Here is a 17,554-nt window from a genome sequence, read left to right as displayed (position 1 = left end):
CCACAAATGCCTGAAGTGATAATTTTGCAACATGAAGTCACCCAAGCAATTAATTCTACACACAATTGGAAAGCCCCTGGAAATGATAAAATAGCAAATTACTGGCTAAACAAGTTCACCTCAACACATTCACATCTAACTAAATTATTTAACAGTTACATTGCAGACCCATACACATTCCCTGATACACTTGCACATGGAATAACCTATCTGAAACCTAAAGATCAAGCAGACACAGCAAACCCAGCTAAATATCGCCCCATTACATGCCTACCAACAATCTACAAAATATTAACTTCAGTCATTACACAGAAATTAATGACACATACAACACAGAACAAAATTATAAATGAAGAACAAAAAGGCTGCTGCACAGGAGCACGAGGATGTAAAGAGCAACTGATAATAGATACAGAGGTGACATATCAAGCTAAAACTAAACAAAGGTCGCTACACTACGCATACATTGATTACCAAAAAGCCTTTGATAGTGTACCCCACTCATGGTTACTACAGATATTGGAAATATACAAAGTAGATCCTAAATTAATACAGTTTCTAAACATAGTAATGAAAAACTGGAAAACCACACTTAATATTCAAACAAATTCAGATAACATCACATCACAGCCAATACAGATTAAGCGTGGAATATACCAAGGAGACTCATTAAGTCCTTTCTGGTTCTGTCTTGCTCTGAACCCACTATCCAACATGCTAAATAATACAAATTATGGATATAATATTACTGGAACATACCCACACAAAATCACACATTTGCTATACATGGATGATCTAAAACTACTGGCAGCAACCAATCAACAACTCAACCAATTACTAAAGATAACAGAAGTATTCAGCAATGATATAAATATGGCTTTTGGAACAGACAAATGTAAGAAAAATAGCATAGTCAAGGGAAAACACACTAAACAAGAAGATTACATATTGAATAACCACAGTGACTCCATAGAAGCGATGGAAAAAACAGATGCCTATAAATATCTAGGATACAGACAAAAAATAGGAATAGATAATACAAATATTAAAGAAGAACTAAAAGAAAAATATAGACAAAGGCTAACAAAAATACTGAAAACAGAATTGACAGCAAGAAACAAGACAAAAGCTATAAATACTTACGCTATACCTATATTGACCTACTCATTTGGAGTAGTGAAATGGAGTAACACAGACCTAGAAGCACTCAATACACTTACACGTTCACAATGCCACAAATATAGAATGCATCACATATATTCAGCAACAGAAAGATTCACATTAAGCAGAAAGGAAGGAGGAAGGGGATTCATCGACATAAAAAACCTACATTATGGACAGGTAGACAATTTAAGAAAATTCTTTCTAGAACGAGCAGAAACTAGCAAAATACACAAAGCAATCACTCATATAAATACATCGGCTACACCACTGCAATTTCATAACCACCTTTACAACCCTTTAGATCACGTAACATCAACAGATACGAAGAAAGTAAATTGGAAAAAGAAAACACTACATGGCAAGCACCCGTATCATCTAACACAGCCACACATCGATCAAGACGCATCCAACACATGGCTAAGAAAAGGCAATATATACAGTGAGGTGGAAGGATTCATGATTGCAATACAGGATCAAACAATAAACACCAGATATTACAGCAAGCATATTATTAAAGATCCCAATACCACAACAGATAAATGCAGACTTTGCAAACAACAAATAGATACAGTAGATCACATCACAAGTGGATGTACAATACTAGCAAATACAGAATACCCCAAAATGGTTCAAATGGCTCTGAGCACTATGGGACTCAACTGCTGAGGTTATTAGTCCCCTAGAACTTAGAACTAGTTAAACCTAACTAACCTAAGGACATCACAAACATCCATGCCCGAGGCAGGATTCGAACCTGCGACCGTAGCGGTCTTGCGGTTCCAGACTGCAGCGCCTTTAACCGCACGGTCACTTCGGCCGGCAGAATACCCCAGAAGACATGACAATGTAGCAAAAATAATACATCAACAACTTGCCTTACAACATAAACTTATAAAGCAACACGTTCCCACATACAAGTATGCACCACAAAATGTACTGGAGAATGATGAATACAAATTATACTGGAACAGAACCATTACAACAGATAAAACAACACCACATAACAAACCTGACATCATACTCACCAATAAAAATAAGAAATTAACACAACTAATCGAAATATCCATACCCAATACAACAAATATACAGAAGAAAACAGGAGAAAAAATTGAAAAATACATCCAACTGGCTGAGGAAGTCAAGGACATGTGGCATCAGAATAAAGTTGACATTATACCAATTATACTTTCAACTACAGGAGTCATACCACACAATATCCACCAGTACATAAATACAATACAGCTACATCCAAACTTATATATACAATTACAGAAATCCGTAATTATTGATACATGTTCTATTAGCCGAAAGTTCCTAAATGCAATATAACATATACCTTACAGTTAAAAGGAAGTGACGCTTGATCAAGGTCCATGTCACGTCCCATTTTTAACCAGACTTAACGTCTGAGAAAGTAAAGAAATAATAATAATAATCCTCAAATCAGCGATGAAATTGTGTCAACCCCCGAGAAGGAGAAAACACAGGTGGTGGAATATAATTTGTGACCAAGCAATAGAAGAAAGGACCAATGCCTGGAAAAACTTCAATAGTTGCAAAACATCAGAAAAATGGCAACAATTTCTAGTAATCCAAAAACAAACATCAAAAACAATTCAGAGGGAAAAAAGAAATTATGACAAACAGTGACTAGATGAGATAGAACAAGACTTTAAGAAGAGCAACACCAGGAATTTTTATAAGACTTTTAAAGAACGTATTGCAGGATACCAGCCACCCATTCTTTGCTTCAAGAAACCATATGGTTCACTAGAAACTAACACGAAGAACAACTGCCAAATCCTGGCAGACTATTTCAACAAACTTCTCAACTGTGAAAGACCTACAGGGGATATTCACTAGCAGACATCTACACCAAATCCCGATGCTAAACCACCAACCGTCAACGAAATAGCAGAAATTATCAAGACACTGAAAAACAAGAGAGCCCCAAGGGAGGATGGAATTATTGCAGATCTATGGAAGTTAAATGATGAAAGATTAATGGGAAAAATCCACAAAATCATAGTAAGCATTTGGGAAACAGAACAGATCCCTTCTGAATGGAAATGCACACTCATACATCCACTCCACAAAAAAGGGGACAAAATTGAACCAAATAATTACAGGGGTATCTCACTCATGCTGGTCACATATAAAATCCTATCAAAAGTTCTCATGAATAGATTAGAAGAACAAGCTGACCCACAAATAGGAGAATACCAGGCTGGTTTTCGCAAGGGATGATCCTGCGTAGAACAGATCTGGAATCTGAAAATGATTCTCCAGATGAGAAACACCCGAAACACAGTGGTCACTTTTGTAGATTTTAAAAAGGCCTATGACTCAATAGACAGAGTAGTGTTCTGCAACACGCTGGAAGAATTCAGCATTGACAGAAAGACAAGAGCAATCATTCAGGAAACATTAACTGACACAGTCTCCAAGGTCAAATTTATGGGGGATATCTCTGAACCATTTGAAATCCAAACTGGAGTGCAACAGGGTGATGGACTTTCACCATTACTCTTTAATATCATTCTTGAAAAATTATGAGGACATGGGAAAAAGAAGTCAAAGGAATGCAAATTGGCATTAGAAAAGATAATAGATTCAATGTGAAGTGTTTAGCTTTTGCAGATGACCTTGCAATCCTCACAAATAATAGAAAAGAAGCCACTAACACCATAGAGAAGTTACACAAAATTGCACAAAGAACTGACCTGCAAATTTCATATGAGAAAACCCAGTACATAGAAAGAGTGCCACAAGACAAATTGCCTATTGTGACAACCCATGGGAAAATTGTACAAGTACCACATTTTAAGTACCTGGGAGAAATCATCCAGCCATCAGGGATCAACCTAAAGGCCAATGAGGAAAGAATAAAAAAAATACAGAAAGCATATAAAGTCACGTGGAACTATTATAACAAAAAGTCCATGTCCATTAATGCAAAATTGAGGCACTACAACACTGTCGTACTTCCGGAGGCACTGTATGCATCTGAAACAACACAAATAAGTGGGCAAACTAAAATCAAAGAAATAGAGAAACAAGAAAGGAAAATTCTCAGGAAAATTTTTGGCCCAATACAAGAGCAAGGAATCTGGAAGGAGAGACCAACATCAGAATTATATAAATACACAGACATAATTATGGTTGCAGTAAGGAAAAGAAGAATGCAGTTCTACGGACATATCCACAGGATGAATGAAAACAGAATTTCAAAGCGAATTCTTAAAGTCATCAACTCAGGCAGGGGAAAAACAAAATGGATAAAAGAAGTTGAAGAGGACCTCAGACAAGCACTATCTGGTGATGGGTGAACCACTTAAGATTTCAACCTATGCCTCAGATTGTGGTATAGTCGCAGAACTTTTCCAATGCAAATGGGGTTTGGAAAGTATAGACCATAGGTCAATAGCTTCTGCTAGCCACAGTCTCAACAAACATGAATTGAATTATCCACAGGAAAAGAATTATTAGTGATGGTATGGGGTATACAAAAATTCCAAACACTGATAAGGGGGTCCAAAATATATGTTCATACAGATCACCAAGCTCTGTCATTTTTCATGAATAGTCAATTACTACATAGTAGATTGATGCAGTGGATGTTGTTTCTTCAGGAATATGACATTAAAATCCAGTATATAAAAGGTTTGGAGAATATTGTACCTGACGCTTTGTCTCAGCTACCAGTAGGCATGAATGAACTAAAGTTTACAAAAGGACCTGGTGTAATTTTTGTGATTAATTTTTTAACATTAGAATACCCACATAACAAGGTACAAGAAATGGCTCAGAAAATAACAGATAACATCCATCATGATCCCAATTTTACAGATATATTTGCTATGTTTGTTAGGAAATGGTTACCACCTAATCAAGATGGAAGGTGTAAGATTGTAGGACATAATTTTTTCTGGAGAGACGGTAACACAATGCAACATTGGCGTTAATGTATACCAAATTTAGTAGAAGACGAGTTAGTGTGGTACATTCATAAGAGGTATGGGCATTTCGGTATAAATAAATGTATTGCACATATGAATAAGTCCTACTACTGTAAAGAGCTAGGACATAGAATAGCCTCAGTCATTAAAACTTGTGAAATTTGTCAGAACGTAAAAGAAGATAACACTCACATTAAATATAAAATGCATCCAATTATTTCTAAAGCGTTACACAATCTAACAGCTGCAGATTTCTTTGGACCAATTGCAAAAGGAAAGGGAGGAGTGGCTTACATTTTTGTCTTCATAGAATGTTTATAATTATATATTAATACCTACAGCTGCTGCCGGGTGGTGATATATATCAATGGGGAAAAGTGAAGATGCGTGCCCCAACCGGGACTCGAACCCGGGATCTCCTGCTGACATGGCAGACACTCTATCCATTTGAGCCACTGAGGGCACAGAGGATAGTGTGACTGCAGGGACTATCTCGCGCATGCCTCCCACCAGACCCACATTCTCACCTTATATGTCCACACACTACATTTGTAGTGTCCCTACACAGCACACTCATTACTCGTGCAAGACATTCTTACCAAGTCCGCTAAGAGTTCTGGTAATATGTGTGCATCCGCACAGAAGAGGAAGGTCATGGCTGGTACTGCCAGAACTATATACTTATATGGATATGGTGTCCGTTCTTTCAGACATGTCTGAAAGAACATGTACCATTGATGACCTATAGCCATCAGACATGTCCAAAAGAACAGACACCATATCCATATAAATATATAATTCTGGCAGTACTGACCATGATCTTCGTCTTCTGTGCAGAAGTACACATATTACCCGAACCTTTACAGGACTTGGAAAGAATGTCTTGCACGAGTAAGGAGTGTGTTGGGTAGGGACACTATGAATGTAGTGTGTGTACATATAAAATGAGAATGGGGGTCTCGTGGGAGGCATGCATGACACAGTCCCTGCAGTTGCACTTTCCTCTGTGCCCTCAGTGGCTCAGATGGATAGAGCATCTGCCATGTCAGCAGGAGATCCCAGGTTTGAGTCCCAGTCGGGGCAAACATTTTCACCTGTCCCCATTGATATATATCACCGCCCGTCAGCAGCTGAAGGTATTAATACATAATTCTAATTTTGTTCTAGATGGCTGCAGGTGGTGTCTGTTCTTTTAGACATGTCCAAAAGAACAGACGCCCTATCCATATAAGTATATCATAGAATGTTGGTTGAAGTATGTTAAGATGTACACCATTAAGAAAGCAAAACCACTAAAGGTAATACATTGTCTGCAACAATACTTTCTCGAGATAGGAAAACTGAAGCAGTTCCTTTCCGACAATGGACCACAGTTCACTAGTAACAAGTTTAAAAAATTTATAGCTTGGGAAAATATTCATCAAATATTAATCTCCAACTATAATCCATCTCATAATCCATGTGAAAGGGTTATGAAAGAAATTGGGAAGTTATGCGCTCATACTGCCATAAAGAACACATGTCGTGGGCAATGAAATTTTGTTTATCAACTGGACTAACCCCCTTGGAAGTAATCAGTAAACCCTTTGGAGGTGAACCTTTTATTAAATGCTTTACTTGGCCAGAACAACCTACTACTGTTTACCAACTGAATCAAATGATAGATGCTAAGAACTTAGATAAGAGGGCACAACAATGAGTAAGTAAATATAATGAGGAGGCTAGCAAACCTCAGTATAAGGTCGATGACCTAGTTCTAGTAAAACAGCATGTTCAGAAATCTCCTCTGAAGAAAGCAATGCATAAATTTTTTTAAAAATATGTGGGGCCTTACTGAGTACAATAGGTAATCCGCCCAAAACCCTTATTTTTAGTGGATCCTGCAACAGGAGAAGAAGAAGGTAAATATAATGTTAAGGATATAAAGTGCTATATTCCCCAGGGACATTAACATTCGGTGTTAACTAGCAGAGTCATGACCATTGGATTCTAAGTTGTTTTCGGTGTTACTTCCCCATTAGTTTTCCGACACCAAATCCCCTTCAATTCTACATCTGTTCTCGAATTCTTAAACTATTTTACAATTTAAGTAGTTACAAAACCAGATATGACTACAAGATTGAGACCTATTTAAGAGAATCAGAGATAAAGAGTGTTCTCTAAACATGGAATGAAACTAATAGAAAATAGTACTAATATAAAGGTAATATCATGGTACTGTTCAAGCAAAGTAAGATCTAAATGTCATAAACTGAACAGAGTACTTTATGTGTGTATTAAAAATAGTATAAACTGAATGACTAAGCCATTATGTTGCCTTAGTGTATAATTTTCTATTTTTATGGGATAATTTTATACCTTTTGGGAGAGGTAAGGTAAAGGGGAGGGCTTTTATCAATTTTGGAAAGAGTGGGTAGTGTAGATACAAACATGACTAACACGACACACACACCACACCTTTCAAATTACCCTCACAGATAAGTGTAACTGATTCTTAACCATTTGGCATTCCATAGGAGTTGCTAAGATCTTTCTTTGGGGACTTCAAAAGTGAAGGTGAGAATGTCCATTCTGCAGGAGATGTTTAACACCATACCTCCTCTGGCTTCTCACTCAAGTACCAGCGAAGTAGGGATTCTGGAAAGGGAGGTGGGAAGGGTTTCCTGCTTTTGGGGCTTTCTTCTTTCACTTCTTCAATCTTAGCAACCATTTCTATTTTTTCCTCTCTTACTTCTCATCTGAGTACTGGTCTATCTTTCCATATGCATATACGTCTATCGCTGAAGTCCTTCTCATTCTTCATGGTTTCCTATAACCTTCAACTTATTTCAAATAAGTAGGCCGAAGAATCAGGTTGCACAAACACCCATCGACGTACACACAAAACACAAACATGAAAATCACAGGTTAGAAAACTAAAACGATGTCAGAACTGCCAACGGATGTAGGGGAATAATGACCTATGTACATCTGGGTAGATGCACGTATTGTATGGTTGATGTATGACGGTTCTGCATCACCCCCTATTTTTTCTTCTGTCGCTTCCTATATATTTATACATAGGTATGAGAAATGAAGAACTAATGAGCATGAGCCCAAGAGGAACTCATGGTGATAATTAGTTAGGAATATCAGTCGAATATTTGTTCTGAAGATTTGTAGGATAGTGGGACAAGTCTAGAATAAAGAAAGGTATGATATAGTGAATTATATATAAATATGAGGTCTACTGAAAGCGTAGAAGTTGAAAAGTAGTGGAGGACTCTAGGGGGTCAAATAAGATACCAAGAGGTAAGGGTGAAGTGTGAAGTAGAATTGAATTTTGCCAGGTAATATTTAGTGACATTATACATAAAGATGTATACTAGGGCAATGAACCATGAGGCCTACTCACAGAGAATAAGCGGGGTGCACCCAGCTTTTATTGACTGAAGGAACGGGCAGATAGGCAGACTGAAGAGAGGCTGACTTATACCATGCAGGCAGGGGCACCAAGAAGGGGATTGACTTGTACCATAGAATACAGGAATACGAAAGGAGCATATCTACCAAAACTGAAGGAGGTAGCGCATCCATAGGATAAACACAGAGGTAAGGTTTAGGTACTGTACCTAAAAGGAAAAGGGCAGGATCATGACAAAAGTCACACATTTTGTAGAGATTATTCTGGTAAGTTTGAATTCTCTATTCCACTAGTATTGTCAATTTTTATATTAATAAGTGTCAGACAGAACCTTTTCATTTGCCCAGACTTCCTCCAGACTACGGGAAATGGTAGTTAATGAAATTAACATGTACTAAAGAAAAAACAGTACAGAAGAGTAGAGTGAAGAATGACATAATTAAGTGTGTGTGTCACCTGTAGTCTGTGATTAGAGGTTAGAGATATTGTCTGCACAATTCATATAAATGAAAGTTGTAACTTCAATATTAAGTGCAATGCTCAAATAATTATTATTGAAACAAAAAGAAAAAGAAGGTATTAGGTACATGATTGCTAGAAAAAAAATGATATATAAACTGATTGAAAAATAAATTATTGTTGAGATAGATATTAATGTACATGATGCATATGTGTAAAATATCACATGTTGAAGCTAAGGGGAGGGATATGTAGTGCTTCAAGAATTTTGTGGTAAATTCTAGAAACACTTGGCTCTCCACCATTTTGAACACCCAATATTTTAATGACGAGGGTAAGAGGGCCTTTTACTGTGCCACACATGTCTGTGTGTGCAGAAAGGAGAGCTGTCACAAGGAGCTATTAGCTGCTTCAGACAAAAGGCCCTGACAAGTGGTTACCAGCAGCGCCTTGGAAGTTATAGATATAAGTCAAAGAGTGTTTGGATAATATTTCGTGGTTTGTGGTGTCATGATGATTGTTACAGAGGCATATGAAGTGTGTATTATATAAAGATCTTTACTTTATGTCTTGGCTCTGCATGAGGCAGAACATTTGTGACTGTATGAGTGTTTAGTAGATTCTGACATTTATCTTGGAACCAGTTGGCTTTCTGGAGTTTGTACAGAATAATTGTTACTTTAGGATGAGAGTTGAAAATATATTGTTGTTGAACTGCCAAGATCCTATGAGTACATAATTTATTTCAAGAATATAGAGCTGGTAAACAATATTCCCTTTAAGCTGATAATGTCTTCAGAGATGAATTAAACAGTGAGAACAATGTAGCTGATAACCCAAAGAAGAGGATCGGCTGCACACACAATGTGTAAGTCAACTGGAAGAGATGTGTGAGTCATGCAACCCCACACTGCACTGTCTCTTATCATCGAAGAAAAGTGTTAGAACTTGAAAGGCACACTCTGCTGCAGAGTGAAAATCTCATTCCGGAAACATCCCCCAGGCTGTGGCTAAGCCATGTCTCCGCTATATCCTTTCTTTCAGGAGTGCTAGTTCTGCATGGTTCGCAGAAGAGCTTCTGTAAAGTTTGGAAGGTAGGAGACGAGATACTGGCAGAAGTAAAGCTGTGAGTACCGGCCGTGAGTCGTGCTTCGGTAGCTCAGATGGCAGAGCACTTGCCCGCGAAAGGCAAAGGTCCCGAGTTCGAGTCTCGGTCGGGCACACAGTTTTAATCTGCCAGGAAGTTTCATATCAGTGCACACTCCGCTGCAGAGTGAAAATCTCATTCTGGAAACATCCCCCAGGCTGTGGCTAAGCCATGTCTCCGCTATATCCTTTCTTTCAGGAGTGCTAGTTCTGCATGGTTCGCAGAAGAGCTTCTGTAAAGTTTGGAAGGTAGGAGACGAGATACTGGCAGAAGTAAAGCTGTGAGTACCGGCCGTGAGTCGTGCTTCGGTAGCTCAGATGGTAGAGCACTTGCCCGCGAAAGGCAAAGGTCCCGAGTTCGAGTCTCGGTCGGGCACACAGTTTTAATCTGCCAGGAAGTTTCATATCAGCGCACACTCCGCTGCAGAGTGAAAATCTCATTCTGTTAGAACTTCTTTGCCTGACTGCACACCCAACATACTGCAGCATTGGAGATGCTTTTCTCGCAGTAATACCCAACATTTGTGATGGCTGCTAACTGAATGTCACCTGCTGTACCACTTCAAGGCCATGGAGAAAACTGCTGGAAAGAGTTGTAATTGAATGGCAGTCATGTTACAACCCAACATCAGAAAAACTATCCCGCTTTATGTGCATGAGGACATACAACTGGTACTATACTTATCTGGCTAGAGACTTCACTGGAGTCTCTCAGTTTTTCATCTCTTGCTACATGGTGTCTCTTCAGATTTTTGTAACCTTGTGGAACAATCAGATCAATTCGCCTAAAAAAAGGCAGAAAATGGCTTGAAAAATGTGTTAAATGGCAGCTGTCAATTTAAATAGATAGAGGAGGCACGGGTACTGTAGCATTGCAAAAAATTGTCACTGTCTTTTCATCTGGAATGCACCTAGGTCATGTTACAACACTGCCAATAGTTTGGCAAGGGTCCAACATTGTCAGCATTATTGTGTCAGCTTTCTCACTTGTGTTAAAAGTACAGTATAATTATATGTTTTATAGAGTAAAGTGATGAAAATGGTCTGATGTACCTGAGTGCACTCCACATAGTTGGAGATAATACAGAAATGGACTGTGTACAAAGATTATTTACTTCTACAATGAATTTTATGATTGATGATAGGTGCAGGGTGGTTTTCTAAAATTGTATTTAAGTGATGCTGCAGGAAAAAATGTGGATACAGGCCGTTGTAATAATTTATATAACCTGATAATTGTTGTTTTGAATGAAACTTGTAGCAAATGAAGAAATTATTTTATTAGCAGGACTTGGTAGGACATATCCACTAGGGACTATTTCTGACTTCCTGGGTGTACTTGTCAGCAGTGGGAAGCACTCTGACAGGCCATGCCAGACAGTCTGACCATGAGTTCAGAGATATTTTATGGATCTTTATTGATCTGTGAACACCCCTTGTTGACTCTCTGTATGCTACGTGTGACATTCCTGGTCATAAATCAATTTGTAGTCAGCAATCACAGCGAAAAATTGGTTGCAAATGAGGATAGGTACAGCACTGCCTACTTCCAATAATGTGGTCAATGCACACACACATTCAGTTTCACAGGTTTTGCTTTTGCTTCCATAAATGACAGCCCCCCTCCCCATTAATGTATTAGTTGTGAGTCGTCTGTGTCTTAATTACATAGCTAAGTATCATTGAACATGTATGCACATAATGCACTTTCTAATTATATTATAATAGTCATTGTGCAGTATAACCCAACCAATCACCAAACAGTCTACTCAACTGGACAATACATGTGTCACTTTTATATTAAAGTTAATCAGCAATCATTGTTAATTGTCCTTCATTGTCCATCTTCTTATTAACAACAACACCTCATTGCACCATTACATTATTGCTGTTTTGACTGACACAGGACCCAGACTTAAACCTCAGAACAAACTGACATAAAATGTCTTCAGGCCCACTGTTTATAAGGACTTGCAAAAATGGCTACTATAGTTTAAAATTCTCAGATACATAATTTCAATGATTTACAACTAGAATTTTACATCTTAAATTAAATGAATAGTGTAGAAAAATTGGTTGAGGTCTCAACTTTATGTTACAATAAGAGTTCTGACTGGAATAAGCCTTCTTGATGACAAAACAGCAAAAATAGCTAAAATAAACAATATCATAATAAAAGTGTTAATTACACAGAAAGTAATTAAGTGGCAACATTCCTACCATGTTTTTAAAATTAGCTACATGAATTTTGTAAGGATTTCTATGGGTTATTTTCCTACTTTTATTGGTAATATGGTAAACGCATTGGTTTATGTATCAACAATGTGATTGGAATAGGAAATAATTGCTGTTAGTTAACTGAACTGAGCTTTGGCAAAACTAATTACTTGAATTGATTCAAAATAATTAAGAAATTATTCTGACTAATGTAATTTAGCAAAGTAGGACCTGGTCTTATATTTGGAATTACAGAATGACAGCTATATGTTACGGCACATCTCTAACTAACACTAATCATAAGAAGAAGAAAAAATACATCTAAGGAGGTAAATAACAAAAGAAAATGAAATGGGAATGGATCCCAGCTTGCTTTGTGACACACACACACACACACACACACACACACACACACACACACTGTTAATGTCAGACAGACCAATGACCAATTTTCAAGTAAACCTTACATATTGGTAATACTATTTTGTGCCACAATTTTCCAGGGCATCATCATGTAGTGAAAATATTATCACTATACTTCATATTGTCTCAAGGATCAGAAAAGTCCTCTCACTTACAGACAAGAGTGTAACACCAGTGGATAATTACTACAGAACATGCAGTCTTTTACTGTATATATCACTACAGTAAATCAGGGCTTTAATTTTATAGTTCGATTATTAAGCTGGCAGTGTTTAATACTGAAAAAGTTTGTCCCTACTATATGAAATTAATTTGACTAACTTAAAGAAAAACTATGATTGATGTGTGTTTGTATCATAACTTAAATACATCACTTACTATCATACATTGTTGTGGCTTTGCAACACAGTTAGTTTTTTCAGGGATTTTATACAAAGAAATCCATCAATGTAACCTCATTTTTCAGATATAGCTGTGGGAGCTCCATACAGTAATGAGTATAGAGGTACTGTGTATATCTATATTGGAGGAAAGAATGGCCTCTCACTAGCACAGGTCATAGATGCTGCTCAAATAAGTTCATCACTCAGAGGTTTTGGTATCAGTATTCATCACACAGTTGAGACGTGTGAACGTGATAAAGCATGTAAGTGTTTGTCAATATTTTGAAAAGTGTTTGATTGTCTGTAATTATTTTTTATTATTTTTTTCTTGCAGTCTACAGCCCTAAGACTGGTTTCATACAGCTCTCCACACTAGTCTGTCCTGTGCAATCATCTGCATCTCTGATTTACTACTGCAACAAACATCCATTTTAACTTGCTTACCATAGTCAAGTGTTGGTCTCTCTCTGTAGAGTTTTTGCCCTTCACACTTCCCTCAATTGTCAAATGGGCGATCCATGATACCTCAGGATGTGCCCATCAACTTACTCCCTCTTTCAGTCACATTGTCCCATTAACTTCATTTTTCCCCAACTCAGTTATGTATATCCTCATTAATTATCCAATCCAACCATCTAATCTATAGCATCCTTCTACAGCAAAGTTTTTCAGAAGCTTCAATGCTCTTCATATATGAGTTGTTTACTATCCAAGTATTACTGTCTTGCACACCTGAAGTCCAGACAAAAACTGACAGAAAAGTTTTCCCATCACTTAACTGTATATTCTGTTACATTGTAATACCTTTTTTCCCAAAACAATATCCATTCTGTTCAACTGATGTTTCATGTCTGTTGGCCTCACTGACAGAACTGAAATGTCAGTGGCAAATCTGAAAAAATTAATAATAACTTCGCCATGAACTTTAATTCTCTTTCTAAATTTCTCCATGGTGTCTTTTACAGCTTGCTAAATGTATAGATTGAATAACATCTTAAATAGGCCATAACTCTTTCTCACATCATTTGCAACTATTTCCCCCTTCCATTGCTTTCAAATCTTGTGACTGCATTCTGGTTTCTCTAAAAGCTGTAGATAATTTTTTGCTTCCCATTTTTTAATCATTTTCTGCTACTTGCATAATTTCATAGAGTGTATTCCAGTCAACTTTATGAAAACATGCCTTAAAGCTAGTATTGATGTAAACATTTTCATTCTGCAGTTGAATGAGCACTTATATGAAACCTGACATATTAAAACTGTGTGCCAGACTGAGACTTTAACTCAGGACCTTTGCATTATGCAGGCAGCTGCTTGTGGTAGAGCACTTGCCCACGAAAGTCAAAGATCCTAATGTCAGGTCTCAGTCGAGCACACAGTTTTAATCTTCCAGGAAGTTTCATAGGTTTTCTTTATTCAGTCTGTCTTCTAAAATAAATCATAAGGTCAGTATTGCCTCATGTGTTTCTATTTTTCAAAATGACCTTCCACAAGGTCAGCTTATATCAGTTTTTCATTCTTCTATAGATATTCTGGGTCCATATACTGAACAGTGACTTATTAAATTAATTGTTCATTAATATTCACATATATCATTGGCTCTGATCATCTTTGGAATTGGAATTACTGACTTCTTCTTGCAGTCTGAGAGTTTTTAGTACTCATACTGATTTGGGAAAACTCAACTACAAATATACAAGGGTTGGAACTTTAATAGTGGCAACTATTTATTTACAGTTCGCACAAAATAGATACATGTTTCAAAGCTTTATTCACCTTCAAAGTGGTCACCGGCATTGTGTATAACCGATTGCTAGTGATGTGGAAGTGTAGGATATTCTTAGCAGTGCCAGTTGTATGGACAGTTTGAGCAGCATGGTCTATTGCCCGACAAAATTGTAGCAGTTCTGAAGTGAATGCCGTGAAGTGTTCCCTTCAGTTTAGAAATCGAGTTGAACTTATGAGGGCTTAAGTCAGAGGAGTGCAGCAGGTGGTATAGCCCCATAAGTCAGACAAATCAGTAACAGCTTGCACTGTATGTGCTTGAGCATAGTCCTGCAAAATGATGGTCAGATCCTTCAGAAAGTGTCATCACTTCTGCCTCTAAGCTACTCATTTTTGGAACACAAACTACGACCAGCTTAGAGGCAGAACTGATGACACTTTCACCAGGATCTGACCATCATTTTGCAGGTCAATGCTCAAGCACACACAGTCCAAGCTGTTACTGATTTGTTTGACTAATGGGGCTGCTAAGTGCTATACCACCTACTGCACTCCCCTGACTCAAGCCCTCATAAGTTCAACTCGATTTCTAAACTGAAGGAAACACTTCACAGCATTCGCTTCAGAATTGCTACAAATTTGTCAGTGTATGGACACAACAATAATGCATCATGTTTGGAACATCAGTGGTAGCAGCAGTATTTGATCTACAAAAGACATTGTTGTTGTGGTCTTCAGTCCAGAGACTGGTTTGATACAGCTCTCCATGCTACTCTATCCTGTGCAAGCCTCTTCATCTCCCAGTACCTACTGCAACCTTCTTCTAGTCAAGTTGTGCCACAAATTTCTCTTCTCCCCAACTCCATTCAATACCTCCTCATAGTTATGTGATCTACCCAATCTTCAGCATTCTTCTGTAGCACCACATTTCAAATGCTTCTATTCTCTTCTTGTCTAAACTATTTATCATCCATGTTTCACGTCCATATATGGCTACACTCCATACAAATACTTCCAGAAATGACTTCCTGACACTTAAATCTATACTCAGTGTTTACAAATTTCTATTCTTCAGAAACGCTTTCCTTGCCATTGCCAGTCCACATTTTATACTCTCCTTACTTCGACCATCATCAGTTTTTTTGCTCCCCAAATAGCAAAACTCATTTAATATTTTAAGTGTCTAATTTCCTAATCTAATTCCCTCAGCATCACCCAACTTATTCGACTACATTCCATTATCCTCATTTTGCTTTTGTTTATGTTCATCTTACATCGTCTTTTCAAGACACTGTTCATTCCATTCAACTGCTCTTCCACGTCCTTTGCTGTCTGTGACAGAATTACAATGTCATTTGAGAACCTCAAAGTTTTTATTTCTTCTCCATGGATTTTAACATCTACTCTGAATTTTTCATTTGTTTCCCTTACTACTTGCTCAGTGTAGAGATTGAATAACATTGGGGATAGACTACAAACCTGTCTCACTCACTTCCCAACCGCTGCTTCCTTTTCATGGCTCTCGACTCTTATAACTGCCATCTGGTTTCTGTACAAATTTTAGATAGCCTTTTGCTCCTCTGTATTTTACCCCTGCCACCTTCAGAATTTGAAAGATAGTACTCCAGTCAACATTGTCAAAAGCTTTCTCTAAGTCTACAAATGCTAGAAATGTAGGTTTACCTTTCCTTAATCTATCTTCTAAGGTAAGTCGTAGGGTCAGTATTGCCTCATGTGCAAAAGACATTAATTTACTTATTTTACTGTGTGCTTCTGAGTAGAAGTAAAAATTTTCTACCTTTGTTGTGTGACAAGTAATGCTGTCTTTTTATTTGATTGGTGATTGATGTATTTACAAGTGCTACACTTAAGTGTATGGATTTTGTAGTGTGGCTTTAGGTATCACTGTTGCCAGTTTGAATAAGTCATCAACCTATGTCAACAATACAAAAGCACCAGTTCATCTTCACCTGGAGATAAACGTCTTATTCTGGTAGTACCGTGGATACTTGGAAATTTAGTGATTTCGATACCAGTTGTGTGACTGATATCATATGCCTTAAAATTGGCAGGAGTGTTTGACCATTGCTGATAAGGCTGCTGACACATCGTGAATTGCTTCAACTACTGGGACTGGCAGCAAAGTCTTTACATTATCAGGAGCTCCAATGTTATTTATTTGTTGAAGTGTGTCAAAAAAATAACACTACAGTTTCAATGTATTTCATGGACAGTCAGCCATCAGATGTGAATGTTGTACTATCAGCATGTACAGCATGAAATGAGTGCAGCCAAGTGCATTGAGTGATTTATGTTAGCATCAAAGATGCCTGTTTCCTGAGGTCAGAAGCCAGTCTTGTCAGAGATTACTACCTTTGCACATGAGGTGAAGTTCAGCCAACAATTTAAGGCTTCATCCTCAGAACTGAATGCATTCTTCTAGTTAAAAACCAGATGAAAAGTGTTAAGCAGAAGCTTTCTGGATTCTGTGAAAAACTTTCAAGCAAATTTCTTGCCCTGTCTTCTCAAGCTGAGAACTATAGCCCCTGCCCCCATGAATTGATTAGGTGTATACTGCACTCAGTGAAAAGCTTCTTGGGTAACAATATATGTGCTGTGTGCACTTGAAGTTTTTTTTTTTTAGATAAGGGCTAATCCTCAGAGGAGCCAATTAT

General features: G+C 37.6%; 1 protein-coding gene across 3 annotated transcripts in view; it reads left to right on the top strand.

The window, feature by feature from the left end:
* Positions 1-17,554, top strand: part of LOC126480903 (integrin alpha-4-like) — a 582,211-nt gene that overhangs the window by 277,937 nt on the left and 286,720 nt on the right. For all 3 annotated transcript variants that reach the window (XM_050104300.1, XM_050104298.1, XM_050104299.1), the window contains exon 11: positions 13,238-13,417. In XM_050104300.1, the coding sequence (XP_049960257.1) occupies positions 13,238-13,417 (180 nt within the window). The remainder of the gene's footprint in view (positions 1-13,237; positions 13,418-17,554) is intronic.

This window comes from Schistocerca serialis, chromosome 5 (genome assembly GCF_023864345.2).
Source record: "Schistocerca serialis cubense isolate TAMUIC-IGC-003099 chromosome 5, iqSchSeri2.2, whole genome shotgun sequence".
NCBI lineage: Eukaryota > Metazoa > Arthropoda > Insecta > Orthoptera > Acrididae > Schistocerca > Schistocerca serialis.
The sequence above is the reverse complement of the archived record's forward strand: the minus strand, read 5'-3'. Positions and strand labels throughout refer to the sequence as shown.